The sequence below is a fragment of the Magnolia sinica genome, chromosome 7, assembly GCF_029962835.1.
Source record: "Magnolia sinica isolate HGM2019 chromosome 7, MsV1, whole genome shotgun sequence".
In the NCBI taxonomy this organism is placed as follows: domain Eukaryota; kingdom Viridiplantae; phylum Streptophyta; class Magnoliopsida; order Magnoliales; family Magnoliaceae; genus Magnolia; species Magnolia sinica.
Window position 1 is genome coordinate 87,792,973 of NC_080579.1, and position 26,986 is coordinate 87,819,958.

Here is a 26,986-nt window from a genome sequence, read left to right on the forward strand (position 1 = left end):
GTGACTATTTCAGGTCGTATAATGATCTCTTTAACTTATAAACCTTTTTCACTGCCCCTTGTACTTCGTAGTCTTCTAGTTGCTTCATGTACATATGCTCTTCTAACTCCCCTTGTAGGAATGCAGTGTTGATGTCCATCTGTTTCAGATTGAGATCGTATTGGGCAACTAATGCTAACACGAATCTGATAGATACTTGCTTTACAACCGACATGAATATATATGTTATATCGATTACTTCTCTCTGAGCGTATCTCTTCACTACCAACCTTTCCTTGCATCTATCTAATTCCTTTTCGAAGATTTATTTGCTTGATGGAGAGAGAGTCACTTTCACGTGTGCGTCATTTCTCACGAGAACCCGTTGAAACTTTTTGAGAGCTCATCTCACATGTGTGCGCACATATGCAAATAAAATAGAGAAATGGTAATTAATTATATACCCTAAGTTTAGAATTCTGCTGGCATGACTTTTATAGGTGTGTGGGGAGTGTACCCGCCATCACTTGGGTACAATTCAAGGTTGTTTGGATGCTTATAAAAATTTAATCTGTAAAAACTTTACACCCGAAAAGAGTTGTAAGTGTAAATTATTTACATGCTATGTTGTTTGACTTTAAGTGGTAATCTATTTATATGTGTCAGGCAAGTTGTAAGTATTCACACCACATAGACCTTGAGACAATAAATCTCGTCAAAATTTAGAAATCACATATAAAAAAACAATTAATTTTTTTAGTGCCTTAAGAGAGCTTTAAAGCATGTATGCACTGGACGAATTAAACGTCCTCTACTCATCACAGTGGGCCCCAAATGTAATTTGAAAGTTTTTAATGATAGTCTTCCCATCCTTACGTCTCGTGTGATCCATTTGATGAAGCACATGATGGATAAATTGGATGTACCGTCCATGTTACAGTGGGCCCCACACATCACAAGTATACATCAACCACTGAATTGCATTATGCAAATTAAGAAAGGAAATTATTTTGTTCTGCCAAGACTCACCAAAGTTTTAGATCAAGGTAAAAGTAAAGCCTTGAGGTATAATGGGGTGTCCATCACGTGGACATCTCGAATCTTAGGCTCATTTCATTATAAATGAGTTTTAAAAAATTCTCACAAATTCTCATAAAAATGGGTGACGTGGAGGTCAGCATTACTCTCCCTCGTTATAAATAAGAAAAATAAAATCTTTCTTATAAAAATTTCTAATACTATCTAATTTTTGATCTGTAACTTGGACACAGTGAGTCCTAAAAATTTAGTTAGTTTAATTTGAGTTAACCCATACCACATGTACCATTTTGAAGTGGCCGTGTATCAAGCGTCATAACCAGCCAGAGTTTCAAGTGACTCGTCTGTGCTAACTACATTGTCCAGTTCGAGATGGGATGTCAGATTTTGAAACATCTTCCCCTAAGTCAGAGTCTCCGCATGGAATCCTGACCTGGAGACTTGATCGTGGAAAATAGGGACGCGGATTGCGTCCTACCCCCGCCCGTCTCTAGCTCCGAAGGGGCAGTTCTGTGGGTGGCCCCACCGTGATGTATCTGTTTATCCAAGCCGTCCATCCCTTTTCTTAGATCATTCTAAGTCATTGAGAACAAAAAAAAGGTAGATCCGACGCTCAAATGGACCACACCACAGATTACTCTTGCATTTAATGCAACTGACATTAATGCCTTGTGCATTTAATGCAACCAAGCTTATTATTTAGTGTGGCCCACTTGAGCGTTGTATCTTCCTCATTTTTGTGATGATATCTTCAAATAATCTGAGAAAAGGGATGGACGGCTGGGATAAACAGATACATCACGGTGGGGCCGCACACAGAACTGCCCGTTCGGGGCTAGAGACGGGCGGGGGTAGGACGCAATCCGCGTCCGGAAATTAGAACATTAGATACTTTACATTTCTAACCGTTCAATATATGTCCACCAATCCCGTAGCTAGATATAATAAAATAGTTATACTTTTTGTGTTGCTGTCCACGCAGCGCCCACTGCTCCATGACGAGGGATCCCACCTGAAGCTCCATCCAATCATCCACCGGAACGAATAAAAAATGCGCACGCAGTCTTCCAGTTCCCCTTCATTCTCGTCCTCTCTTTAATCTTCAGAGTGAAATACCTCCTCCAGTTATAATAACTGCATCCATATTTCGGATTTCCAATTCCCTTCTCTTGCGGCATCTCACTTCCGGCTTATTTTAGCACACACCCTTTGCCTCATCCCCCCCCGCCCCCCCCCCCCCTCTCTCTCTCTGTGCTTTTATTCTCTTTGAAATACTTCACGTCGCTGTAGAGTTTTCTTGGGTTGGGTTTTGGTTTTAGGATCAGATGTCGGTGGTGTCAGAAGGTCCGCTCCCTTACAACGCCCCGCAGGAGGAGAACTCTCCGGATAATGCCGTCATCTTCGTTGGAGTTTCTCTGGTGCTGGGCATTGCCTCGCGGCATCTCCTCAGCGGCACCAGAGTGCCTTACACAGTCGCCTTGCTTGTCCTTGGCGTCGCCCTTGGATCTCTTGGTTAGCTTCGATTCAGTTACCTTATCTTCCATCCTTTTAGTCTCTGTTCATTAGCCAGTTTGATTCGAGAAAATTGTAGAATTTGAGCTTTTTTTTTTTTTTTTGTTAGGTTGTTAGTACACACCCACTGTCAGTACACACTGCAATGTTAGCCACCCCCACTAGGGATCGATACCAAGACCTCAGTCTACCAGTTGAACTATGGATCAGGGTGTTGTAGAATTTGAGCTTGATTCGGGAAAATGGTGGAGTTCATTTTCATTTGATTGATTGATTTATTTATTTGAAAGAGTTTGTTTGGATGCCGGTAAGTAAGATCCTTTAGGAGTCATTTGGATGCATGTAAAGTTTTAAGTTGTAAGCACTTTACATGTGAAAATTCAGGTGCAAACTGTTTCCATGCTATTCTGTTGGCTCTTGAGTGGTAATCTGTTTGCAGATAAACAAATTATGTGTTTTTACAATGTATTAAGTAGGTACTCACACCATATAGAGCTTGGGGTGGTAAATCCCGCCACACGTAAGAAGGGCTTAGGAGAACATCAAAGTACGCACACACACTGGATGGATTGGATGTCCTAACCCATCACAGTGGGCCCCACAGACAATCTGGCTTCCATCTCCCGTGGCCCATCTGATGATCAATTGTGCTTTCTTTTTGAGGTCATAGGTGAGCATCAAGAGACGTACATAATGGACAAGTTGGATGTCTTGTAGGGGTGTACACGAACCGAGCTAGCTCGGTTAGCTCGCTCGACTCGACTCGAAAAAGCTCGATTCGACTCAGTTCGAAGCTGAGTTCGAGCCGAGTCGAGCTGATTTTTTGAGCTTGAAAATGAGTTTGAGCCGAGTTCGAGCTAGCCCCAGCTCGACTTGACTCGGATTGAATCCAGCTTGAATCGAACTCGGATCAAACTAGTTCGGTGACTCGGTTACTTCGCTATTGATGTTGCTCACCAAGTGTTTGGTGAAATGACTCAACGAAGTGTGGCTGGTGGCAAGGAAGGTATCTACATGAAACAAATACCCTTTTTTTTCGTGGTTTTTATGTTGCTTAGAAGGTGTTTGATAAAATACCTATAAAACCATTGCTTCTGTTTGTAAAACAGTGGGATTTTGAAGTTGCAGTCCAAGTGTTTGTGAAAATGCCTCAATGGCAATCTTGGCTCGAACTTGGCCCGAGTTGCTGACCAAACCGAGCTGAGCTGGCCAGTCAGGCTCGAGGACCGAGCTAAGCTGAGTTCGAGCTGAGGTTAGCTAGTGGCCGAGCCGAGTCGAGCTGAGGCCAGCTCGACTCGGTTCAACTCAATGTACACCCCTAATGTCTTGTATGCATCATGGTAGGCCCCACACATCATGAGAGTGTATCAATCATTGTGTTCTATTATGTATAATGTCTTTTTAGCAGTAAAGACTTCACCTGGAATCCATAACATAGCTTTTTTGCTTGGAAGAGAAAAGAGTGAGTTTACTTGTAAAGTGTTTTTCAACCAGTAAACACTTTATAGGCAAATTTTGCCATCTAGACACCTGCCTGTAAAGTTTTTACTTGTAAGTCCTTTAAAACTAAGGATTTTACAGGCATCTAAAAGACCCATGAGTTGTAAAGGGTTTATAGGCAAACAGATTGTAGATGGTGTTTGGATGCCTAAAGTTGCTTGTAAAGTGTTTAAAAGCGGTATTACTTTTACAAGTAAGCTCCGTTTTCTTTTTCTTGGCAAAAAGCTACATTTCAAATTACAGGTTAAAGTCTTTACACCTGGAAAGATATCATACCTAGTTGAGCATAGTGGTTGATATCAGTGTTGTTATATGTGATCGCATATGCCATAGGGCATATGCGGTTTTTGGGCTGTTGGGCTCTAAGCAGTCTATTTCTCTATTTCACTCTTACTCTTTACTCTATCTCTTACACTAATACAGATATAAAATCTCTTAACTCTCTCTCCTTTTTAATGCTCATTCTCTCAATCTCTCTTAACTTTCTTACACACACTCTCTCTCTCTCTCTCTCTCTCTCTCTCTAATACTCTCATTTTATCTTAGATTTCTTACTCTTTAGTTGACTTGTTATAATCTAATAGTCTAATAGATGTAATAAATATAACAAAATTTAATGAAATTGGTAATAAAACAATACAAAATAATTCCCTACACTTGAAGTATTTATCCATATTTTTCATAATTTCTTATCCTTTTTTTTTCTTCAAATTTCCTTTATTTTTAGAATATATATATTTTTTAATTAAAAAAAGTTCAATGTGACCACATGCGATTATGCGACTGCATATGCGCACAGTCCCCTAGGTTGCATTGGATTGCTTATGCCATTTGACAACATTGGTTGATGTACACACATTCTGTGTGGGGACCAGACCACCATGATATTTACATTGCATCCATTCCATCCGTCAAGTGCATCCCTTACAAATCTCCTATTGATCCCAAAAATAGGCTGGTTGATCATTGGGTGGGCCACACGGGAGGGGACAATTGAAATGAGGTTTCCACCATTAAAAACTTTCTAGATTGTACATGGGGCCCACTATGATGGGTGTAGGACATCCAATTTTTCTGGCATGTGGTTCCCTTTATGCTCTCATAGAAGAAGGCCTATTCATGTGATTTGAGGATTTTGGTGGGATTTACCGTCCATAGCTTTATGTGATGTGAATACCTACTTTATGCATTGTAAACACTTCACAAGTTGACAAACACAAACCGTTTGCTTGTAATTACTTTTTAATGTATAGGAAAACTTATTATTATATATATATTTTTGGGTCGCTTTGGCTCCCTTTTTAATATATTTTCTCCAATCTTCAAAAAAAAAGAAAAGAAAAAAGAAAAAGAAAAAAAGAAAAAGTAAAGGAAAAATGTCATTATTACAATTTTACCACCACCAAACCAAACATGGGAATTGTCGGTCAAATGCAGATGTATTCAGGAGACACATAAAGGAATTTGTAATCATTATACTTTTTCATAGCATTAACCTAAAAATCTCGAATCCAAATAGCAACATCAGTGTGTTTTGTTGATGATTTGACATTAAAGTAATCAAAAAAATGTCATCATTACGATTTTACTGCTGGTAAACTAAACACGGAATCAACGATCAAATGTAGATGTTGTCGGGAGATAGGTGAAGTTAGTTGTTATCATTGCCCATTTCCTTCACCTATGCCTTCATTGTCATTTTGTAGAACAAGTTCCTCGTAATATTTGAAACTAATTGGGTGATGCCTCATTCTACAAATGCTATGTTTTGGGCGTGGCACGATGGGATCCGACGAAAGGATGAATAAGTCATTTGGTTCATGATTTTGCCAGCAATTTGGTGGAATATTTAGGGGGAGCGCAAAAAAGGTGATTTCAAAACAAAGCAGGGCCGTGGGAGGAGGTAGTATGGAAGATAAAAAGTGAAGTGCTAGAATGGGCATCCGGAGTTAAGAAAGTTAAAGATAGTAATATTTTGTCTCTTTGCTCAGGTTGTAATTGTGGGCTGTATTCTTTTCACTTAAGACTATTGTCTAAGCGAGTTATTAGTAAACTCGCTCCTTCAAAAAAATAAAATAAAATTATTGCACTTTTCCTTTCACATTATCGTGGTAATTGGTGAAACAAACAGGCCCTAGAAGGCAAACAGAATAGCATGTAAACAATTTACACCTGAAACTCTTTTCAGTTGTAAAGTGTTTACAACTTGAAAATGTACAGGCATCCAAATGGCACCTTATTTGTTTTCCAGAACTGTTTTTATTTATTTATTTTTGGTTATTTGTTCCTATGTTGCTTCACCCAACATAAATCAGAGAAAATCAGGTAATTTTTATTTTTTTGCCCAAAATTTTCCAGGGATTCTCTTTGTAGTTGTGTTTTACAACTCTACTTGAGTTGTTTCACATCAAGACATGAATTTGGTGAGCATAGTTTTGTCTAACAATGTGTGCATGCAGGCATCCATGCATGGGTAGGTGCATGTGCGAGCGAGTGCTCGTTTGTCTCTTAACATCTCCTGAAGTTCTGCTAAAAATTTCACCCTGATGTTTCCATGAAACTGTTCTCTTGAAGTTTCACTAAAAATTTCATCATTTTCCTAAAGTTTCTCCGATGTTTCCCTCATACTGCGATACATTATGTGATGCATGCCATATTTCCTGATGTTTCCCATGATATTTCCATATCCCAAAGGTTTGCTATATAGTGTGACACCAATACTTTGGAAACCAATACCAATACATTGTGTGATACTGATGTTTCCATGCCAAGGTTGTCTTACAGAAGCTTCATGAAAATGAATTTTTTTTCATTGATTGCTCGATGCCTGTCAACGTTGGGGCTGATCAGAGCTAAATCAAGACTGCCCATGATGGGCTGCACTTTTACCAGCTAGGAGCATAGGGACATTATACCCATCCTGATGCATTGGTACTCAGGACCCTATATTTCCTCTGAAAATGAAATTTTATTCATTGATTGCTTGATGCATGTCAGCGTTGGGGCTGATCAGAGCTAAATCAAGATTGCCCATGATGGGCCGCACTTTTACCAGCTGGGAGCATCGGGACATTATACCCATCCTGATGCATTGGTACTCAGGACCCCATATTTCCTCTGTATATTTTCCGACCTCATATATATTTCTAACTAATTTTCTCCAATATGTTGTATCTTGTTATTAGTTTTTAATTTGCTTTTAATGTCTTCATGGAAAAAAGATCATATTATCCATTTTGTTTATTGAACAAAAAATGTAAAACAAAACTTTACCTTTTCTTGCTATTTGCATTTGTTATCTTTTATTATATTTTTCTTTCTAAATTTCAACTGACCTTACCCTTGGTTTGGGGAAAAGACCAGGTTTTGCCATTGTTTTAGAATTTTTATTGCTCTGCCCATCTACCTGACATTATATCCGGCGATTCTGATTCATGAAGTTTCAGCTAGTTCTTGACACACTCATAGTGCTACTAATTGTTATGTGGCCAATGGCCTGAGTAAATTCACACCAAGAATTAGTGCATGTGAAAATGACATTCAAAACTTCAATATTTTCACATTCAAAACTTCAATTGTTGATGCTTCCATTTGCAGAATATGGCACAAATCATGGTTTGGGAAAATTGGGAGCTGGCATCCGACTTTGTAAGTTCAAGTTCATGCCTTGTATTCAGACATGAGTTATGCTGCAACTACTAAAGTCTTGATTCCTCCCTCGACCTTAATGAGTAGATTTTGAGAATGAGCTATGTGTCACGTTAAGGTGTTTGATGGTGTTCATATACAGGGGCAAATATTAATCCCGTCCTTCTATTGTCTGTTTTTCTTCCTGCGCTTCTTTTTGAGAGCTCCTTTGCCATGGAAGTGCACCAAATTAAGGTTTGCCTTCTGAATTTTTTCTTAATATTTGAGAAACTTAAGCATCCTTGTCAAAAAGGGGATTCAATTCTAAATTCATCTAGGCTGAGAACTGAGGAAAAAAAGTTTATCTTTAGTTTTGTCCCTATGGAATCATATTGCAAATGGGGCTTATGTTCTCAGGCTTGTAGTTCTAAAGAAGTTTGCTTCTCTGCTTGCTGCTTGCTCTCTGTCTACTGAATGAGCCTTCACTGCCCGCCAATTACATTCTTTTTTTAAATTCTCTCTACTGATGAGCTTAGAATTTTTTATTTTTTATTTTTGTCTGTATTGTTCTGTATTGGTTTTGATAAGTACAAGAAATGGGCCTTTTAAGCAGCCCACTGTCCCAAATAAGAAAATAGTAGTGTTAAAGATTTATTCATTTTATGGTATAGTGTCACTGGCCCATGTCTGATTGAACTGGAGTTCTCGTTAAGATGGATGCACAAGTGTTATAAACCACACATTTCATTTAATCATTAAAGTCCAATACTTTTAGATTATAGGCACTTGATCACTTTATGCACATGGTATTTCCATGACCATTGTTGCCATGTTAAAAAACTCTAAAATGGTAGTAAGACTGAAAGACAGAAATCAACAGAGTCGCATTCACACGCTGAAAACTCACTCACAGTCAGAAGTACAAGGTGACTGGAACCAACAGCTGACTTTTTTTTAAAAAGCAATAGCTGACTAGTTGCATCACATTTGTGACAGGTCATTTTTTTCTCCTTCTGCTGTTAGAGCTCATGTTCCCCAGTTAGATGGGATAAGGCTTAGATGACGACGATGATAATGATGTTAGTTCATGTTGTTTCTTTGGGTGATATCTTCATGTTTAAGAATGTACCAGAAATTGTATCTTATTATTTATTTATTTATTTTTGTGGGGAAAGATTGTGTATGCACAATGTGTACTTCCCACCATACGTAAATGCTCTGGGGTAATTCTAAAACACACTGCAAATGTTCTTTTTGAAAAAAGAAAAAAAGATTTTTAAATGCTTGTGGGATTCCACATCAACTGTCCTTAAATGGTAGGAGATACATGCACCAACTCTCTTGCTGCATGCTGCGTGGACTGAAGGTGTGTACTGTCCAGAAACAACTCTGTTGTTATGCATTGCTTGGACTCAAGTTGTGCCTTCTTATTCTAGATTTTTAGGGTTTTTTTTTTTTTGACAAAAAAAGGAAAGAAATAAAAAGAAAGGAATTGAGCTCCAGAAAAATGTACATGGGGACTGGAAGATCTATTAGTTTATATCATAATGAAATGAAAATTTCTACAATACCCTTAAGAAGGCTTCATTCCGAAGTAAGCTGCTTAAGAGTATAATTGAAAGAAAACATATGAAAAGATACGGAGACAAACATGTCTAACATGTGCCCAACTATCACGTAACAGGAGCTACATTTGCAGGAAGGTTTTGGCTTTTGGGTATTTGGGGGTGTGTCATGCCACCATGTAGGAATGGTGTTTAGATGAGGTGCTCTATGATGAAAGTGGTCCAGAGTCTAGAAAGCTTCTTTGCACAAGGACTTTGTGGAGTCTTTGCTACTAGGCTGCTTGTCATAAATTTGTTTCCTCCTTTAGTAAAGCTTATTATTGGTGGGAGCAATGGGAATCTGGTTCCTGTTAGTTTTGGAGTTGTATTTCACTTTAATTTGGGTTGGGGTTGGTGGGGCGTGGTGACAACCATTATTAAGGATGTCATATTGTGGTTAAAGACTATTTGAGTCCTTGGTGGGGTGTACAATGCTCTCATTGATGCCCTTTAATGAATATGGGAGTATAATAACATACAGTGATGGTTTGGTGGGAACAAGGTTATACTTTGATTGTGGGCTGCTTTGGCATGTGGTACACTACTTCCTCCATTGTGTGCTATGCTAGGGCTAGGATCATGTTGGTTGCTCCAGTACATACACTGTGTATATGTGGTATAGTTTCATATATGAATTGATTTTTGTAAATTATATATGAAGTATTATAGGTCTCACATGCATAATGATATATGTAGGCATGCTGTTGCATGAATCAGAATATAAATCTCTATGTTTTGATTAGAGCTGGGCATCGGTCCGGATCGGTTTGGATTGGGTCCAACTCGACCTGATCCGAAGTCTTAATGGCCTGACCTGAAATCGATCTGATCCGGGACTGAGTCCGGGTCACCTGACTCGGACCGATCCGATACATGGTTGGCCTGACCCGAACCGAGTCCGACTTGGTCAGGGAAACCGAGTCGGATCGGGTTCGGTGGGATTCAGATCGTATGAATTTAATCCAACTGTTTCATGTGGTGTGGTCCACTTCAACCTTTAATATACCGCCTTTTTATGCTCAAGGCCTAAAATGATATGTCAAAATGGATGAACGGCTTAGATAAAACATATACATCAAGGTGGGCCCCACATGGCTCTGAAAGAACTATCCGTTACCATATCCATGCTTTTACCGGACATGTGTTGACATGCACTGCAGTGAGGGCTTTTCACGCAAGTGACTTGCTGTAACGACGTTAGCAAGTTCTATGGGTTTGATAATGGGGTATGTGTTATATCGAAACCATCCATCCATTTGGCGAGTTCGTCATAAGGCTTGAGACGAAAAATAAGACAAATCTAACTATCAAGTGGACCACACGAAATGTTTAACGGTGAAAATCATTCTCTGCTGCTATTTGTGGTGTGGTCCAGATGATCTTTGGATATTATTCATTTTTTGGATAATGCTCTATAATGATCTCTAAAAATATATGAACGGTGTAGATATAATAAATACATCACTGTGGGGCCCATATAACTTTGATCTCCTTTGAACCGTTCGTACAACTTGGAGCTCGAGGAACGTCAGTCTCGTCTTCGCACGCCACGTACCTAGCCAGTTAGTATAGGCTACGGAAGCAGATTGCGTAAGCGTACTGAGTAAACTCTGTGGGGTCCACCATGATTTGCATATTTTATCTACTCCGTCCATCCATTTTAACAGATAATTTTATGGTTTCATTCCAAAAATGAGATATATCCAAATCTCAAGTGGACTTCACCACGGGAAATAGTATGAATTGAAATTCTTGGGGCCTACAGAAGTTTCTTGGGGCCCACAGAAGTTTTGGATCAAGCTGATATTTGTTTTTTACCTTCATCCATGTCTGCGTAATCTTATGAACAGGTTGGATGACAAATAAAAATCACTGTGGGCCCTAGCAAGGTTTCAACGGTGGAAGTCATTATTCGCATTGTTTCTTATAGTTTGGTCCACTTGAGCTTCGGGAATACTTCTATTTTAGACTCAACCACTAAAATGATCTCGAAAAACGGATGGACGGCGTGGATAACCCACATGCATTCATGGTAAGCCCAACTGAGTTTACTCAGTACGATAAAAGCGTGCTGAGCAACTTAGTACACAATCCTATTTCCTAGGCTACAGCAGTAGCTGCTAGCTGGTGTGTGGTACCGACGCTTGACGGATTGGCTACTCCCCGTGTTTGGTGATCTGTGGGCCCCACCATGATTTATGTATTTCATCGATGCCGTTCATCCATTTTTACAGATCATTTTAAGGCTTGATATAAAATATTAGAGGGATAAAAATCTCAGTTGGACCACACCACAGGAAAACAATAATGATTGGATATCCTCCATTAAAATCCTCCTAAGGCTCCGGATCGGGTCGGATCTGATCGGATTGGATCCATTTGGATCGGGTTTCGGATCGGATCGGTCTGGATTGACCACGATCCGATCCCGATATGAAAATCATTCGGATCTGAAATATCTAACTCGATCCGCACCGATCCAGGCCGTCGGTTCGGTTAGGATCGGGTCGGATCCACCGGATTGGATCTGTTTTGCCCAGCTCTAGTTTTGATATAGATTGAGACTACAAGTTAATGTACATTGGGAGTATAGAACCATAATTGTGGATTAGTACAAATAGTCATCTAGATCGCAAACGACCCATCATCTGCATTGCAGGATTCAAATCGGAGAATGTAGGGGGGTTAGTGATTAGGTAACTATTTACAAGTAAGGTATTTAATAATGGTAATGGTGGCCGTGATGACCAGCCTTATGGCCGTTATGATATGGGCCATTATAGCCTTATAACTATTAGATTTTTTTTATAAAGGAAAAAAAATGTATCAGCCCTATATGGGCCTTGTATCAGAGCATTATGGGCCTGTATCGGCCAATGTTGTCAAATCGCATATGCGATCGCACAATCGCATACATTTTTTTTTAAAATTTTTTTCGAAAAAATTAAAAAAATCAGAAAAATAAGAAAAAAATGAATAAAATATAAGAAATTAGTGGGAACTTTCCTGCGTTAATAGATAAATAATTTTATATGCCCTTGCAATACATTTAAGTAAAATAAAACCAATTAAACAATGAATTAAATATTAAGTCATCAACATTCGACAATATAGTTAACAAATATCAATCAACGATTCAACATTCAACAGTATAGTCAACAATCAACATTAACACACTTAGTAAGTAAACAAAATGAAGAAGCTATTTATTTATTGTTGATATAATCATCTACTATATACATTGATCTATTTGCCATTGTGGCATTTGATCACCACCACCATCGTCATCATCACCATCATTATCTGAGTCGTCTCCTTCTTTCACATACACTTATTCTTCTTCTGTTTCTTCATCATCTGTATGTACTAATACTTCATCAACATCCAATGGTGGATCTTCATCTTGATAATTATCATCTCCTCCTTCTATCTCCTTAATTTATTCAACGGTTTGACTGCTACTACTCGCCCCCCCGGCTCTCCCCCATCCTTCGCCTTCGAGTGGTATCTTCTCCAGGTGCTGATTCGCATGCAACATCTTCAACTTGCGCTCATGTCAGGTCCTCTCTAGTAAATACCGGGTCCGTCTCTACGAGCCACTCGTTATCTGCATCCAACTCATCTAAGCAGATAGGGTCAAAGAAACCAGACTTTCCTTTCCTAGTTTGGAATCGTTCTCGCAATTTTTGATTGTATTGGACGAAAACCAAGTCATTGAGTTTTTTTTGCTTAAGGCGATTCCTTTTCTTGGTGTGAATTTGCATAAAAGAAAGCACATTTGTTATTATCTATTTAGGTAATTAATCTAGCTTATGCCTTACACTAAAAAAATGAAGTTTACAATTACTAAACTTACCGCCTTGAACGTGCTCCAGTTGCGCTCGCAACCACTGGTAGAACGCGTGAGTCCAAGAATCCTCATAGCCAGTTTTTTTAGGATTGGATCCTTCCTGTTTGGGTCCACTCCATAGGTAGCCTACCAATCAGCTGAGAAAAATAGTTTAAGTAGGTTAGAGTCACTATGTAGATTATGTTGTAAATAAACTATCTGTAAGACTGACATTCATAGTACTTACTGGGTAATTTCATTGTCCGATGCTTGATGACGATATCCCTTGAGAATATGCCCCCATTCTTTGTATAAAAGTCCAGTAAAGTTGAGATATTGTCCTGTTCTTCTCTATCTGAAATTATTCTTTCCAACACAACAGTAAATCCAAGCATATGCATAATAAGTGCTTCTACTGGATCAGAAGAAGTGAATAAATAGGTTGTGTTAAGGATGTAAGCAACCGAATACAATGGAGATGACATTTGACTCCCCCATCTTCTATCTATAACATCTATAATTAGCTTGTAATCACGGTCTGTATAGTTAAAATGGTCCATGAGCTTATTTCTTGCCATCTCCATTGCATCATATATGTAACCCATTGTAAGCTTCTCATCTCCGTCCACCAATCACAACACAATGACTAAGGGCTCAGATGCTTTTAGCGCCTTTACCATTTGTGTCCAAAAACTTTGCGAAAAGATTGTTTGTTGAACCTGTTTGGCTGTTTCCCTTCGGCCTTCTTTGACCAAGACCAACTTGTAAAATCGGCCGACACTACAAAGTTTTTAAGTTCTGATTTTTTTGCATGTAATCTTTGTTAGTGTTAAAAAAACTGTAGCGAAATGGGTGACTGCTGGACGAGCAACTTACCCCCAATGTGTTTTCTCATTCGACTGAGAAGAAGGACGAGTTTGTATATAAAGATCGTGATTCTTCTAGCCCTTGCAATCACATTTATAAATAACCTAACATAAGATCAACACAATGGGCCGCACAGGGGTTCTAAAATGAACGACTCTTCTCCATAAGAAGACGACCGGCCATTATACATGAGGCTATGTTGTTTGTAATTACTTGTATAACGTATTCACCTATTTCCCCAACTGCATTATCTAGTAAGCTAAACAAGTATTCTCCAGTATGTGAATGACCCGATGCATCCACGAACTTTAAGAACATTGTCCCAGCTGGACAATTTACCAGAAAGTTAATGAGAGATAGACCGGATCTATCAATCCATCCATCGGCCATGAATGAACACCTATATGTTTTCCACAATTTCTTATATTCAGTTATAAAGGATCGTGTATAATCAACTTCAATTTTCAAGTATGTCTCCCTCATTTCATGATATGAAGGAGGTTTAAGCCCATGTCCAAATTGACCTATAACCTTAACCATAACTTTGAAGCTTCTCGATTAAACGGTGTTGAAAGCAAATGCTGGTTTGGTAAAACCAGTTAGCAATATGTTGAACACTGGTTTTCCTATCCTTTTGTTTATATTGGTTTTCAAAAGTTGTTTGAGCTGGCCCTTTGCCCCGACCCCTTTGGTCGACCACATCCTCGGGGTGTGGTCTACACTATCTATCCATGGGCCCATGCCCTTGGGATCTTTTCGAGACTATTGGTTGGTTGTGGTTTAGACCGGCCAGTCGAAGTAGGGGGAGTGAGACTAGCTTCATATACATTAACTACGTTTATATCTTCATATGCGTCTTGTTTTATATATTCCTCGTGACCTAGGGCACCATCGCATCTCTTTCTTGATTGTTTATCCATATACTCAATGATCTCCCTTTGGATTTCTAGAGTAATTTTGTCGCATGCTTTTGTATTTGACCCTGTTAAATGTGCAAGGTGTTGCTTGTGCTGCGCAATGCCACCGGAACCCACATACCCACATAACTCACATACTATGTGAGTCTTATCCGAAACACTACAATAGTGCCCATACTTCCAACTCGGGTCATTTGACTTGGTTTCAAAGAGGAAGATTGGGAAGAAGACATGATGTTGGTGTGTGTATTGATTATAAGTTGTAAACTAGTACTAAAAAGTAAAAACCAAAGTAAAGTAAAGACTAAAGAGATGAGAGAGAGAGAGAGAGAGAGAGAGAGAGAGAGAGAGAGAGAGAGAGAGAGAGAGAGAGAGAGAGAGTTACACTTACCCTTACACTAGTAGTAGAAAGGGAGATGGAAAAGAAAAGGAGAAAGAGAGAGAGAGTTACACACTTGCACTTGTAGTAAAAGAGGGGGGAGAGAGATTTACACACAATTACAAAAACTCAAATTCTTCACTTGTCTCCACTTTTGACTTGAGTCTTGAGTCTTGAGTTGTATTATACTCTTGTAAGTTGTCACTTGTAATAACATGTAACTTGACAAACTTGTAACTTATAACTTGTAAGTTGTGTTGTTAGTAACAAACTAAAAAAAATGTTAGAACTTAGAATATGGAAGAAACTCAAACTATAACAAACTAACTTGCAACTTGTAAGTTGAGTCTCTTGACTCTCGAATGTAAAGAAAGAGAGATAGAAAGAGAGAGTGGTAGGTGTGTGAATATGATAATGATATTTGGAACTTGGAAGAAACTAGAAAGAGAGTTCAATTTTGATGTAATCTTGAATCTTGCTTGCTTTACTTTTTTGATTCTTGAATCTTGATTTTTGAATCCTTGTCCTCTTGAGTGAAACTTCAAACTTGAAAGAAATATTGATAGAGCTTGGGCCTTGGAATTATGTAAGAGAGAATGAGAGTGTAAGAGAGTAGAAAAAAGACTAAAAATACAGATTAAAAAAATCCCAACGGTCAGATTTCCGACCGTTGGCGAACATGCGATCGCATATTTTCGCATACATCGCATATTCTCGCATATGTGCAGAAATCTCATATGCCACTGTCGCATATGTGATTTCCACTTGAGTGTGCACATGACAACATTGGTATCGGCCCTTTATGGGCCTATAATAGCCATTATTGGCCCATTTAGTTATGAGCCATATTTTTTTTTTTCCCAAATTGGTGTTACAGCCTCGTATCACCTAATAGTCGCCATTGTTATGACCATTATGAATTGTCTAATTTATGATAGGGTTTAATATGATTAATTCCACTATAAGGATATGTGCCCAAATATGCCCTGTCGAGAGGCTTTCATTGATCTAGGAAAAGAATACATTCCAGGCTGTGGTCCAACATAGGTTCTTAATTACACTTCTTGGGGAAAAACCCTTTATTAAAAGATAAAAGCCATAGAAAACTAATTTATTACGTGGTGTAGAGTAATTGATGCAAATGATGCATAGAAGTCCTAATCTATGGTCCTTCATCTTTAGAGTGTCCAAATCATTGATTAGGTTGAGGTACTAGCGCCAGCCTTCAGTGAATAGGCATCTCAGATTGCCAGTTGAGTGAGGGGATGCTAGCAAATGATGCATATCATGTATATTGGGAGGCATCAACTTCAGATAGCCATGTAGTTATGTGGTATACACAAGCATGATCATTCTTACATTGTTAAGGGTCTCATATACCAAAGATGACGAAAAGAATCCATCAAATTGCATGTTAACACTTGCCATTCGGTGACATGGGCAGGATCCTTAAGGACACTCTTGAGTGGGTGCAGAGCCTTAGGGACACTCTTAAGTAGGCGCTATGGTTGTCAGAGATTTTGGAACCATTCGATTTACCCATAGGAGTGTGTCCCAAAAAGCTTGGTATCCTACGCGTGATTAAAATGAGGAAAATCCTTGGGGGGGAAAGGTGACAATGGACCATACATTTTTCCATACAAAACAACAATCTCACGTAAACTCTTGGTTGTGTGTGTGGGGTCGCTTGCACTATCCTTTAGGTTTTGCGCAAAATGGAAAAGGTGATTTTCCAGTGTCAATAGAAGTGTTTTCGGTAGAGCTCGTCTTGTAGCACGTAGCGTGCGCTATGTAGCGTATGCAGGTAGTAGCATAGATCCCTGGTAGTGTAAGCTACGGGGTACATAGCGTAAGCTACAAAACATATAGCTTACACTACATATAGCATAGTGTAGGTAGCGTTTGTTACCTAAAATCTCCTTCTTTCTTATTTAATTTTTCTTCTATGCTAGTTCAACACCTATTTTAAAATGGTGGTGACTCGTCCCCATCACATGTGGCACTACATTAGATCAATTTGAACCATCTAAATTGTGGTCTATATCGTGGATAGAGCACTTAGATCAATCCAAACCATCCAAATTGTGGTCCATATTGTGAATTTGTGATGTTTCAGTTTCAATAAATAAAGAAAAAAAAGAAGTCACACTTAGAGATGTCTGAAGGCAAAGAGATGGGGAGATTTTGCATGCAAATATGTGGTTGACGATCCGGATTTGCAGTAAAAAACTCATAGGAATTATGCATTTTATAAAATTTATCATATTTTTCTATTATTTTAATTACAAATATCAAGTATCATGTAGCTTACGCTATATGCTATGTAGCTTACGCTACACGCCATAAATGGCCAAATGTTACACTATACTCTACGCGCTTTCTAAAACACTGGTCAATAGTAACATAAGGTAGGACATCATCATTCATGAACCTTTTCTTTTTTCTTGACATGTAAGGAGAAATCTCATATTGATGGAGGCCCACGGCCTGCATAGGCCCATCTAGGCGCATTGTAGGGCCCAACCCACGTAAGCCCATCTAGGCCCACTGCAGGGTCCGACAAAACATAGGACCATAGTTCACCATAGAGCCCAACATGTGCTGATTATTTACAGATTTGGAATTATTATTTACTATTTTTGGGAGATATATGGGACTGATTTAAAGATGTGATAAGGGTGTAATTGATATGATTGAAGATATGAGTTGAATTTAGAGATTTGATTGCTTTCCATATTTATTTTTCATAAGGCTTTTACCATATGAAGAAAGATTAGATTAACTTATAATAAATTGTGATTGATTCTCTTAGTTGTATGGATTTTAATCAATGATTCCTTTAGGATCTATAAAAGGGTGGCGGTGGTGTAGGAGTTACTCATTTCAATTATTTTTCTAAGTGTGGTTTTTCTTTTAGTTTTGTAAGAGAAAATGTTGATATCAATAAAAGTTCTCTCCCTTTCTACTTCATTGTTCTTGTGAGTATATATATTTTAATTTCTTTGCAATTTGGGTATCGAGATCTTATTGACTCGATAACCGGATTGCACCACATATTCTTCATAATTGTGTTCCTTTGTTTCTTGTCGTGTTTGCAGAGAAGTGATAATTTGGATGAGCTGGTCAATCAAGTTGTCCCTAGGTTAAGTCATACCATCTGGGTTGTTCCTTTAGGATGAGAGTTTTGTTTGGTAACATGGTCAAGTCGTGTTTGAGTTGTTGATTTTTACTCGGTAAGGTAATGATCTCAAATGAATCTTTGGATAAGACTAAATCTAATCCTTTATTCGAGCCAAGTTGGTCAAATCGATTGATATACTCTATAATATGTTTATTTTAGTATCAAAAATATAATTTGAATTTTTAGTCTTTATGATAATATATTCACTGCAATTAATATCACAATATCTTCCCACTAAAGTTTAAAATTTGGGTTGACTTAGCAATTCATGGCTCAAAACTTTCCGCAACCTTGATCTGAGAGTCCATGATAAATCACTAGTTCAAGGTTAGCACTTAGCACCAACACATTTGAGGACTGGATCTTGAAACCTTCAGGTATTGACGTGATGTACACAGTTGAGTTGTTAAGCCAATTAGGATGGAAAGCTGAGATTGGATGTTCCTGACAAGGCCAAGTCTGGGTTGAGACCAAGGTGTTCTAAAACGGTAATGGTGGCCGTAACGGCCACTGCCATTACCGCTATGATATGGGCCGTAACGGCCGTTATGCCCTCCATATTGGCCATTACGGCCCTTTTTGGTTTTTTGAAAACTATTGTTACAGGACCATTACGGGACCGTTACGGGGCTGTTGCGACCTGTTTTTCTGCAACGGGGCCCTAGCACATATGGAACCTGAGGCTCTCGCCAAGTTTCCACTTGCTATATTGAGATAGGATAGACTCATTGCCCATCAGGTTCGGACCCCGTAACGCATAACGGTTATGACCGTTACCGTTACGTAACGGCCGTTATGTGGCCGATTTTGAATACCTTGGTTGAGACACTGATGCTGACTGAATGACTCCTTATTACTCTTCGGTCTGATTCCAAGTCTATCTTTTGAACCTTGTGAGGTTGACTCCATTGTTAAGGTTGCTCTCTGTTTACTGCCTCTGGACATCTTAATGAACTTGTCATCCAGGAAAAAAAAACCCATGCAGTTAGCAGTTCATTTAAGTATATTTCTTATTATAAGGAAATTAATTACTTTTTTTAAATTTGCATAGAGGTGCATGGTACAGATGCTGCTACTTGCTGGTCCTGGAGTTCTAATATCGACCTTCTGCCTAGGAATCGCTGTGAAGGTATGTGCCTAACATATTGTTCAAAATGAAATTACCATTCCTTCTCATAACATTCCTTGTTATACATGTGCTACAGGTTGCTTTTCCATATAACTGGAACTGGAAGACATCATTATTGCTTGGAGGGCTTCTCAGTGCTACTGACCCAGTTGCTGTTGTGACTTTGTTGAAAGAGCTTGGTGCAAGCAAAAAATTGAGTACCATAATCGAAGGAGAATCCCTCATGAATGATGGGTACTCAGTTGTTTCCTTATTTCTTCAACTAATTTCTTTCCTGCAGAATACTACAAGTAGTTCTGCCCTTCCTGGGCAGGCAATATGAGATTGGGTGGTATCTCAAATATCTTAGTTTCTTTGAAAAAGATGAACTCTTGATTTTCTCACAATGATTAACATTTAGCTTGCGGTGAAAAATTGTGTTTCAGGCTAGCTATTGTGGTATATCAGATGTTCTACAAGATGGTACTTGGCCAGAGTTTTAGCATGGGCTACATAATCAAATTTCTATCAAAAGTTTCACTTGGAGCGTATGTACCACTGCCATTTTGAATGAAATGCAGGAGAGTAAAGTATGAAGTTGCTTATAAGACTCTTTCCTTGGTCCAGTGTAGCTGTTGGCCTTGCTTTTGGAATAGCATCTGTTTTGTGGCTGGGGTTTATTTTCAATGACACAGTGATCGAGATTGCATTGACACTTGCTGTGAGCTACATTGCTTACTTCACTGTAAGGTCCTATGTGAACTGTCTGATTTCAAAGTTTACTGTGTACAATGATTTTAATATTGCTGATAAAAAAGAAGAAAAGAAAATGGATTCTAATTAACTAATGAGAATTTGAAGAGGAAGATTTGATGATGACCATGGGGATTGTAATTACACTGCGAAGTGTTGGATTGATGGTAGGGTGGTATGACGTTGCCATGATAGTCTGCTGTTTTTCTAATATGATTAGACGATTGTCAAAACACTAGAATTTGGATTCAGATGTTTAATAAAATATCGTTTAGTAAAATTTGCTTCTTTTCTTTTTTATCCTTTTAGAAGGGCAAAAGTAAGGTGGTGAATTTATGTGAGCATATGTACCACTGCCATGTCAAATAAATAAATAAATAAATAAATAAAAGAATAAATTTTGGAAAATTTATTTGTTAATACGGTACACCTTTCCATCTGAACCAATCATGATTCTTGGTGAAAACATTGATAATAAACTTGATTAATAGTGCCATTTCCCACCCTTTATATGAGTTTTTATTTTATTTCATTATTTCCCTTTGTCTCCGAGATTAAAATACTAGTCCCATTTAGTGGATGGGTTTGGAAAATATCAAATTGCCTCTTTTGCAAAGGGAAAAGGAAAATATGGTTGGATTTAATCTAAAGATTTTGAACCATGTATTGGATGATTTTGTGCATGACGATACTTCATGTTCATTAATGAGATGGAAAGTTTAAACATATAAAAAATTTGATGATATTTGTTTTTTGGATGATGCTCATTCAGATGCTTGTATAATTTTTCTATGTTAAAAATAGTGTCCTAAGTATTAATATCACTACAAGTTTCGCTAGCTGGGGATACGGAAACAATATCGTTATCGCCAATAATATTGTCAATTCTTGAAAATGCGGGGCAGCATTCAAGAAATATGAGGAAAATGTTGGAATTTTCAACGAAACTTCAAGAGATGCTAAAATACACATATTTGCATATTTAAGAATAAAATAATAGTGAAAAAGACACATACCTTCATATTTAGGAATCAAATAATATGTTTTCCTTTAATGGTTCCTAAAAGCATGAATCATTGACTCGGGGAAACATATGGGAAACATGGGGAAAATGGTGGATCTATCCATCCATCCATCCATCCATGCATACACATGTACAAACAAACACACATGCATGAACTATCCATCCATCCAATCAACCAACCATCCATCCATGCATACATCCATCCATCTATCCATGCATCCATCCATGCATTCATATACACACACAAGCATACATTTCATCATACAACCATGTGCCCATAAAAAAAATTCAAATGATTTTTTTAATAAACAGTTTTTTGGCGATATTATCGGCATATCACTGATACATTGGTGATACAGGCGACACTTAGAATTTACATAGTAAAAAATATTGGTGATATGTTGGCAATATTGATACATTGATGATACAAGAGACACTTGGAATTTTACACAATTGAAAACATTGGCGATACTTAGCGATATATCGCAGATACGTGGAATTTTTTATACTACCAGTGTTATCGGTGTGGCTACCAGTGTTATTAGTGTTGTCGAGTTGGAGATATGGATAATATTGGGATACTCTGAACAATGGTTAGAAAGTATAAAACTTTGTTATGGCCCTTGATAGAATGCAATGGTGAAACATGATTCACGTAGCTGACCCCAATTATTTGGGATAAGGCTTAGATGATGATGATGATGAGAAAATATAAAATTTTCCAAGAAAAAGATTACATTGTTAGCAGATCTCCAATTGTCTACTCATATATATATATATATATTCCTCCCATTTATTAAGATCTCTTGTTCAAATGCATATGCATTTCATTCAGGTTTCAGCTAGCTAACATAAGCAATTTAAAAAATTGACAACACTGAGGACAAACTATTCTTGAATAATTTGCACAAGACCTTTTTCATTCTGAATCATTATTCTCTTTCTTGAATTATCAGTCCATCTGTTTTTACTAGGCTGCAGTTAATTGGTTTTCTATGTTAGGTTACTTCCTACTTTTGAATCTATTCCTACATGAAGATCATATATTCTCCAAGTGCACCTGAATTCCAAGTTTTATACATAGGCCAACTCCTATAAATTTCAGCTTTTGGGTTTTGGCTACAGGTTTCTAAATTGTCTCATGTGATGCTTTTATGTTAGTTTCTGTGATTTCGTTATAAAAAAAAAATAGGCAGCACATTGTTGTGTTGTTCCGCAGAATGTATAATTTTCTTTCTTTTCAATTGCTTTCATGCCAAATACCATATCAATGAAAAAAGAATAGTAAAATATGATGGATTTGATGCAAAGGTGCACCTATTTTACAATTCAATTTTTTTAATTTTTAATTTTTTAATCTTCACCACTTCGTAAAATGTCTACCGTGTTTTTCTGCTAGGCCCAAGATGGGGCTGATGTTTCAGGTGTCTTGACAGTAATGACTCTAGGGATGTAAGTTAAAACTGGTCTTGTGTAATTTCCAACATTTACTGGATGTACACAATGTCGCGATAATACACTTTATGGACAGGTTTTATGCAGCGGTCTCTAAAACAGCTTTCAAGGGTGACAGCCAATCAAGTTTGCATCATTTCTGGTATGTATGTTACACTCTCAATATGGTTGAGGTATCTTAAGAAGGTAGCCTGTTTGTCCAATGTTCAAGTGAGGTAGAAGATATTTTTCTTGAAACATAATATTCTTTCATCTCCCCTTTTAATATAAGGAGTGTGCCTTGAGTTCTCAGAGGGTCCATGGCGGAGACATTATAACAGGATTTATATGACCAAGAAGACGAAAACCTCTCATGAGAGAGCTTCCGCACGAGCCTTTGGTGAGAAAACAGTCCTTGCCCTAGTGGAAACACCCAACTAAACAATCCTAGTCCTTCTATCTCTTGGTGTTTTTCAAAAGACGAAAGCGTAAAACATTTCAAAACCAAATTTAATCACGTAAGGATCTACTTCTCATCCAGATGAAATTAAATTTCCTAAGGATGCAGACCGATGATCAAGATTATACCTATGATTGTGTCCTCTTGATCGTGTGGAGTTCGATTCTATTCCTCCTACTTAGGTCTCTCCTTTATCTATTTCTAGTGAAGGGATGCCTTGAAAGCCTTCTCTCATTCCACACCATAGGGCTATGGATGTGAGAGAGGATGAGAGCTGTTCATAGGGTGGTGGACCACTCGTGTGAGTTTTTTTTTTTGGCATGTTATACCATATCGTGGTCCTCATCTCTAAGGAATTTGGTATGACCTCCGTCGTCAAAAGCCTGTGATCTTGCGTGTTTGTGTTCCCAAATTGACCCAAATTCTTCCACTATTAGCGATGTCGATCCTTGGCCCAAAATCCCATTAAAGGACCAGAGGTGGACCTCTAAAAGTTTCAACCATTGGATATTCATGAAGTTTGATCAAAACACTTAAACAGTGGGATCAAACAATCTATTGGGGATAGAATCTATATATATGGAGTTTAGGATTTACAAGGAATATCATCATATGGTGGTCATCGTCCTAAAAACTTGGTATGCCCTACATCAGAAATCTGTGATCGTGCCTATTTGTGTACCCAAATTGACCCAAATCCTTCCACCATCTGTGGTGTTCATCCTTGGCCTAAAATCTCATTGAAGCATAAGAGGTGGACCACTAAAAGATCCAATCGTCGAATATCCATCAAGTTTGATCAAAACACTTATATGGTGAAAACAAAAGATCTATCAATTGAAAACATTCGATAAATATTTTGAAAACAAGTGCTGGCCAGCTATAAAACACTTCTGTCCAATCGCTAAGATCTATTTGTAATTGAGTCCAAGGAAGACTAGTTGATCCCTTGTTGGTTTCTGTAAGGCTTCAACTACATCTAATTTGCTTACCAAAAAACACTCACATGACGCTCACTAATGTAACCTTAAAATGCGTATCAAGGTCCGTTACACTAGGAGACCATGAAGTCCTTCCATGACCTCAGGTCAAAGGATTAGTCAAAGCCAGAACATAATCAAGTTAATCTAATTTGAGACCTGATGCGATCCTGCGATCCTCCAATGCGATTGTCCAATCAAGCCCAACACAAGTACTCGTAAATAAGTTATCATTCACACTTCCATGTGGTGAAAGGCACATGCAACAAGATGCCTAATGGTGGAGATTTTTCCATCCCAACTTGTTGTTGGTTCCTCGTCGCACGGGATAACCACGAAACTAATCTTGAGTTGCTCAAACTCGATGAAGTGGTTATGAAATTTAAGGTACTTGAGAATCAGGGTCCCGTGACTCTCCCTAGCCATAATTGCTATTGTATCCACTTCATTCTTTCCCCAAGGATGCACCAAAGAGATTCCTTAAGGAACCCCTATGACATGCTAACATATTTAATGCATAAGTTCCACACACAATTAATAATGGAGAAAATAAAAAGCATGTTCTTTTCAACTAAATGATAATGAATAAACAAGGTTCATCGACATTTATGCATGGGCTTTTTAGGGCACACACATATACAATATCAATGGTCTGCCATCAAACAGTTATGAAGGTACTAGAATAGTCTTTGTAGAATTATGTAAGAGTTAAAGGAGATAGAAAAGGGAGAGAAAAATAGATGGGAAAAAGATAAGGAAAAAGCCCAAAAAGAGAGCAAAAAACCCAAAAATACCGCTCACAATATGACAGGTGTATACTAATTGCTTGTAATAGACTAAATAAGGCATAAATTAATCCTCCATAAAGTCTTAGGAATTACATACGAGCTTTGGATGAAATTCCTAAGACTTTATGGAGCCGACCCCAATTAGTTGGGATAAGGCTTATATGATGATAATGATGAGAATTAAACTATAGGCTTAGATGATGACGAGAATTAAACTATAGGCTTAGATGATGATGGTGATGAGAATTCCACTATGAGGGTCTTAGAACATAATCCAATAGTAACTAAATTGTTGTGACTGTTGAGAATGAGTTCTGTATCTTCTACACCTGTGTTTTAAAACCAGGATTGGACTGGCTGTCAGACCAGATCATTGTTCAAAAACCCGATGCTCAACTCAACTCAACTCGACTTGACTTGACGATCGACGACGACGACAATGGCCTGTAGGTCGACGGAGACCGTAGACGATCGACTCAACGGCTAGAGGAAGGACAACGCAAGGGACAGGAAGTTAGCGGGGAGAGATATTCCGGTTCAAACCAAGCACAACAGCCGGAAATAGTAGATGAATGGACGGAGGTTAATCGAAAATCAAGGAAACACTTTCCCCCTACAAGGAAAGACAGGAAGGTGTCTTCCTACCCAACTGTTTTCATTAAAGGATACCCAAAGGGATGGCTTCCGATTAACATTGCTAGGGTTTTCGGTAGGGCGGGTGCAGTCATGGATGTTGTTATGCTAAGAGAGGCAGGTTCCGGCCAGTATAGGGGGTTTGCGCTCGTTAGGATGAGCTCCGAGGAAGAACTGTCCAGAGCGGTGTTTATGCTCCATGGCCAAGGCTTTGGGGGAATACCTCTGCTGGTGCAGCGAGCACGGTTTGGTCCAGATAGGGTTAATATCAGAAACGTTTCACACCATCCAAAACACAAAAAAATACCAAAACAAGTCTCAAAACTTCAAAGCAGTCCTCACATCTTAGCTTCCGGTCTTTCATATAAAGAAGCCCTAATGGATCGTGAAGCTTCATCTAACCCATTACAGAATAAAGATCAGATGCAAAAACCAAACAAGGAAGAGGCCAGGAAGGAAGACTTAATCCCCAACCAGCTAAAGAAATCGTACAACTGAAGAAATCGTACTCGCTGCGCATCAGTAAAGAGCATATAAAACTATCAAAACAAGAATTGCGAGACTCTGTAGTGATTATAACGAAAGAAGGAGCAACGATCCCTCAAGTCAGGGAATGGATCGATGACGCTAATAGAATTCAAGTTTCTCAGTACTTTATCAAACCGATAGGATATAACGAGCTATGGGTTATGCTCAGCCCCGGTTTGAATCTAGATATCCTCGTCATGGTAGGGGTTTTGCATAAGGATGGGCTAGTTTTTTCAGTCCAAAGCTAGGAGGAATTTTCTATGTTCGGTTTCAAGGAGATTTAGATCCTCATCTGGGGGATCCCTCTCGAATTTTGGTACGATGAGTTCTTCATTGCAGCCGTGAAGCTTCTAGGTACACTGGTTGAACTGGATCCCAAAACCAAGATCGAAGAGGAGATGACGGTCGCCAGGTTGTGGGTGCAAAGGAAAAATGGCGATCAGTTACCGACCCACATTCAGGTTCTGATAGACAACAAGGAGATCTGTCTACCTGTTCAAAAGGAAGATAAGCTCTCTCCTTCACCTAGATGGGGGGATCTATGGCGTTCAAGAGAAGTTTCTCTCTCTGGCGACGACAGTGGCGGTCGGAGCAGTGTGAGAGAGCACCGATTCAGTACTCCCGGAGAGCACCGTTTCTGCTGCAGTAAATGACTCTGTCAGAGAAAGACCTCTTCGGCCGACGCGTGGCGTTGAGAACTCCTTGTCTTCCCGAGGACGGCATCAAGATCGGACGATCTCTCGTTTCTCGCCAGAGAGATGCGATTACGCCAAGTGGCAGTGCCGTCGTGGTTGCCCTTCATTTCCTCGATCGCTTCAAAAGCGTAGCAGAGACGCATGGCGAGG

At 38.6% G+C, this 26,986-nt stretch overlaps 1 protein-coding gene across 1 annotated transcript in view; it reads left to right on the forward strand.

Annotated features, from left to right (window-relative positions):
* Positions 1–2,276: 2,276 nt before the first annotated feature.
* LOC131251626 (sodium/hydrogen exchanger 8-like) overlaps positions 2,277–26,986 on the forward strand; it is a 177,469-nt gene continuing 152,759 nt past the window's right edge. The window contains exons 1-9 of the mRNA XM_058252463.1: positions 2,277–2,529; positions 7,627–7,677; positions 7,820–7,911; positions 19,485–19,562; positions 19,639–19,796; positions 19,988–20,089; positions 20,169–20,286; positions 22,718–22,770; positions 22,850–22,915. Coding sequence (XP_058108446.1) covers positions 2,343–2,529; positions 7,627–7,677; positions 7,820–7,911; positions 19,485–19,562; positions 19,639–19,796; positions 19,988–20,089; positions 20,169–20,286; positions 22,718–22,770; positions 22,850–22,915 — 905 coding nt within the window. The 5' untranslated portion in view covers positions 2,277–2,342. The remainder of the gene's footprint in view (positions 2,530–7,626; positions 7,678–7,819; positions 7,912–19,484; positions 19,563–19,638; positions 19,797–19,987; positions 20,090–20,168; positions 20,287–22,717; positions 22,771–22,849; positions 22,916–26,986) is intronic.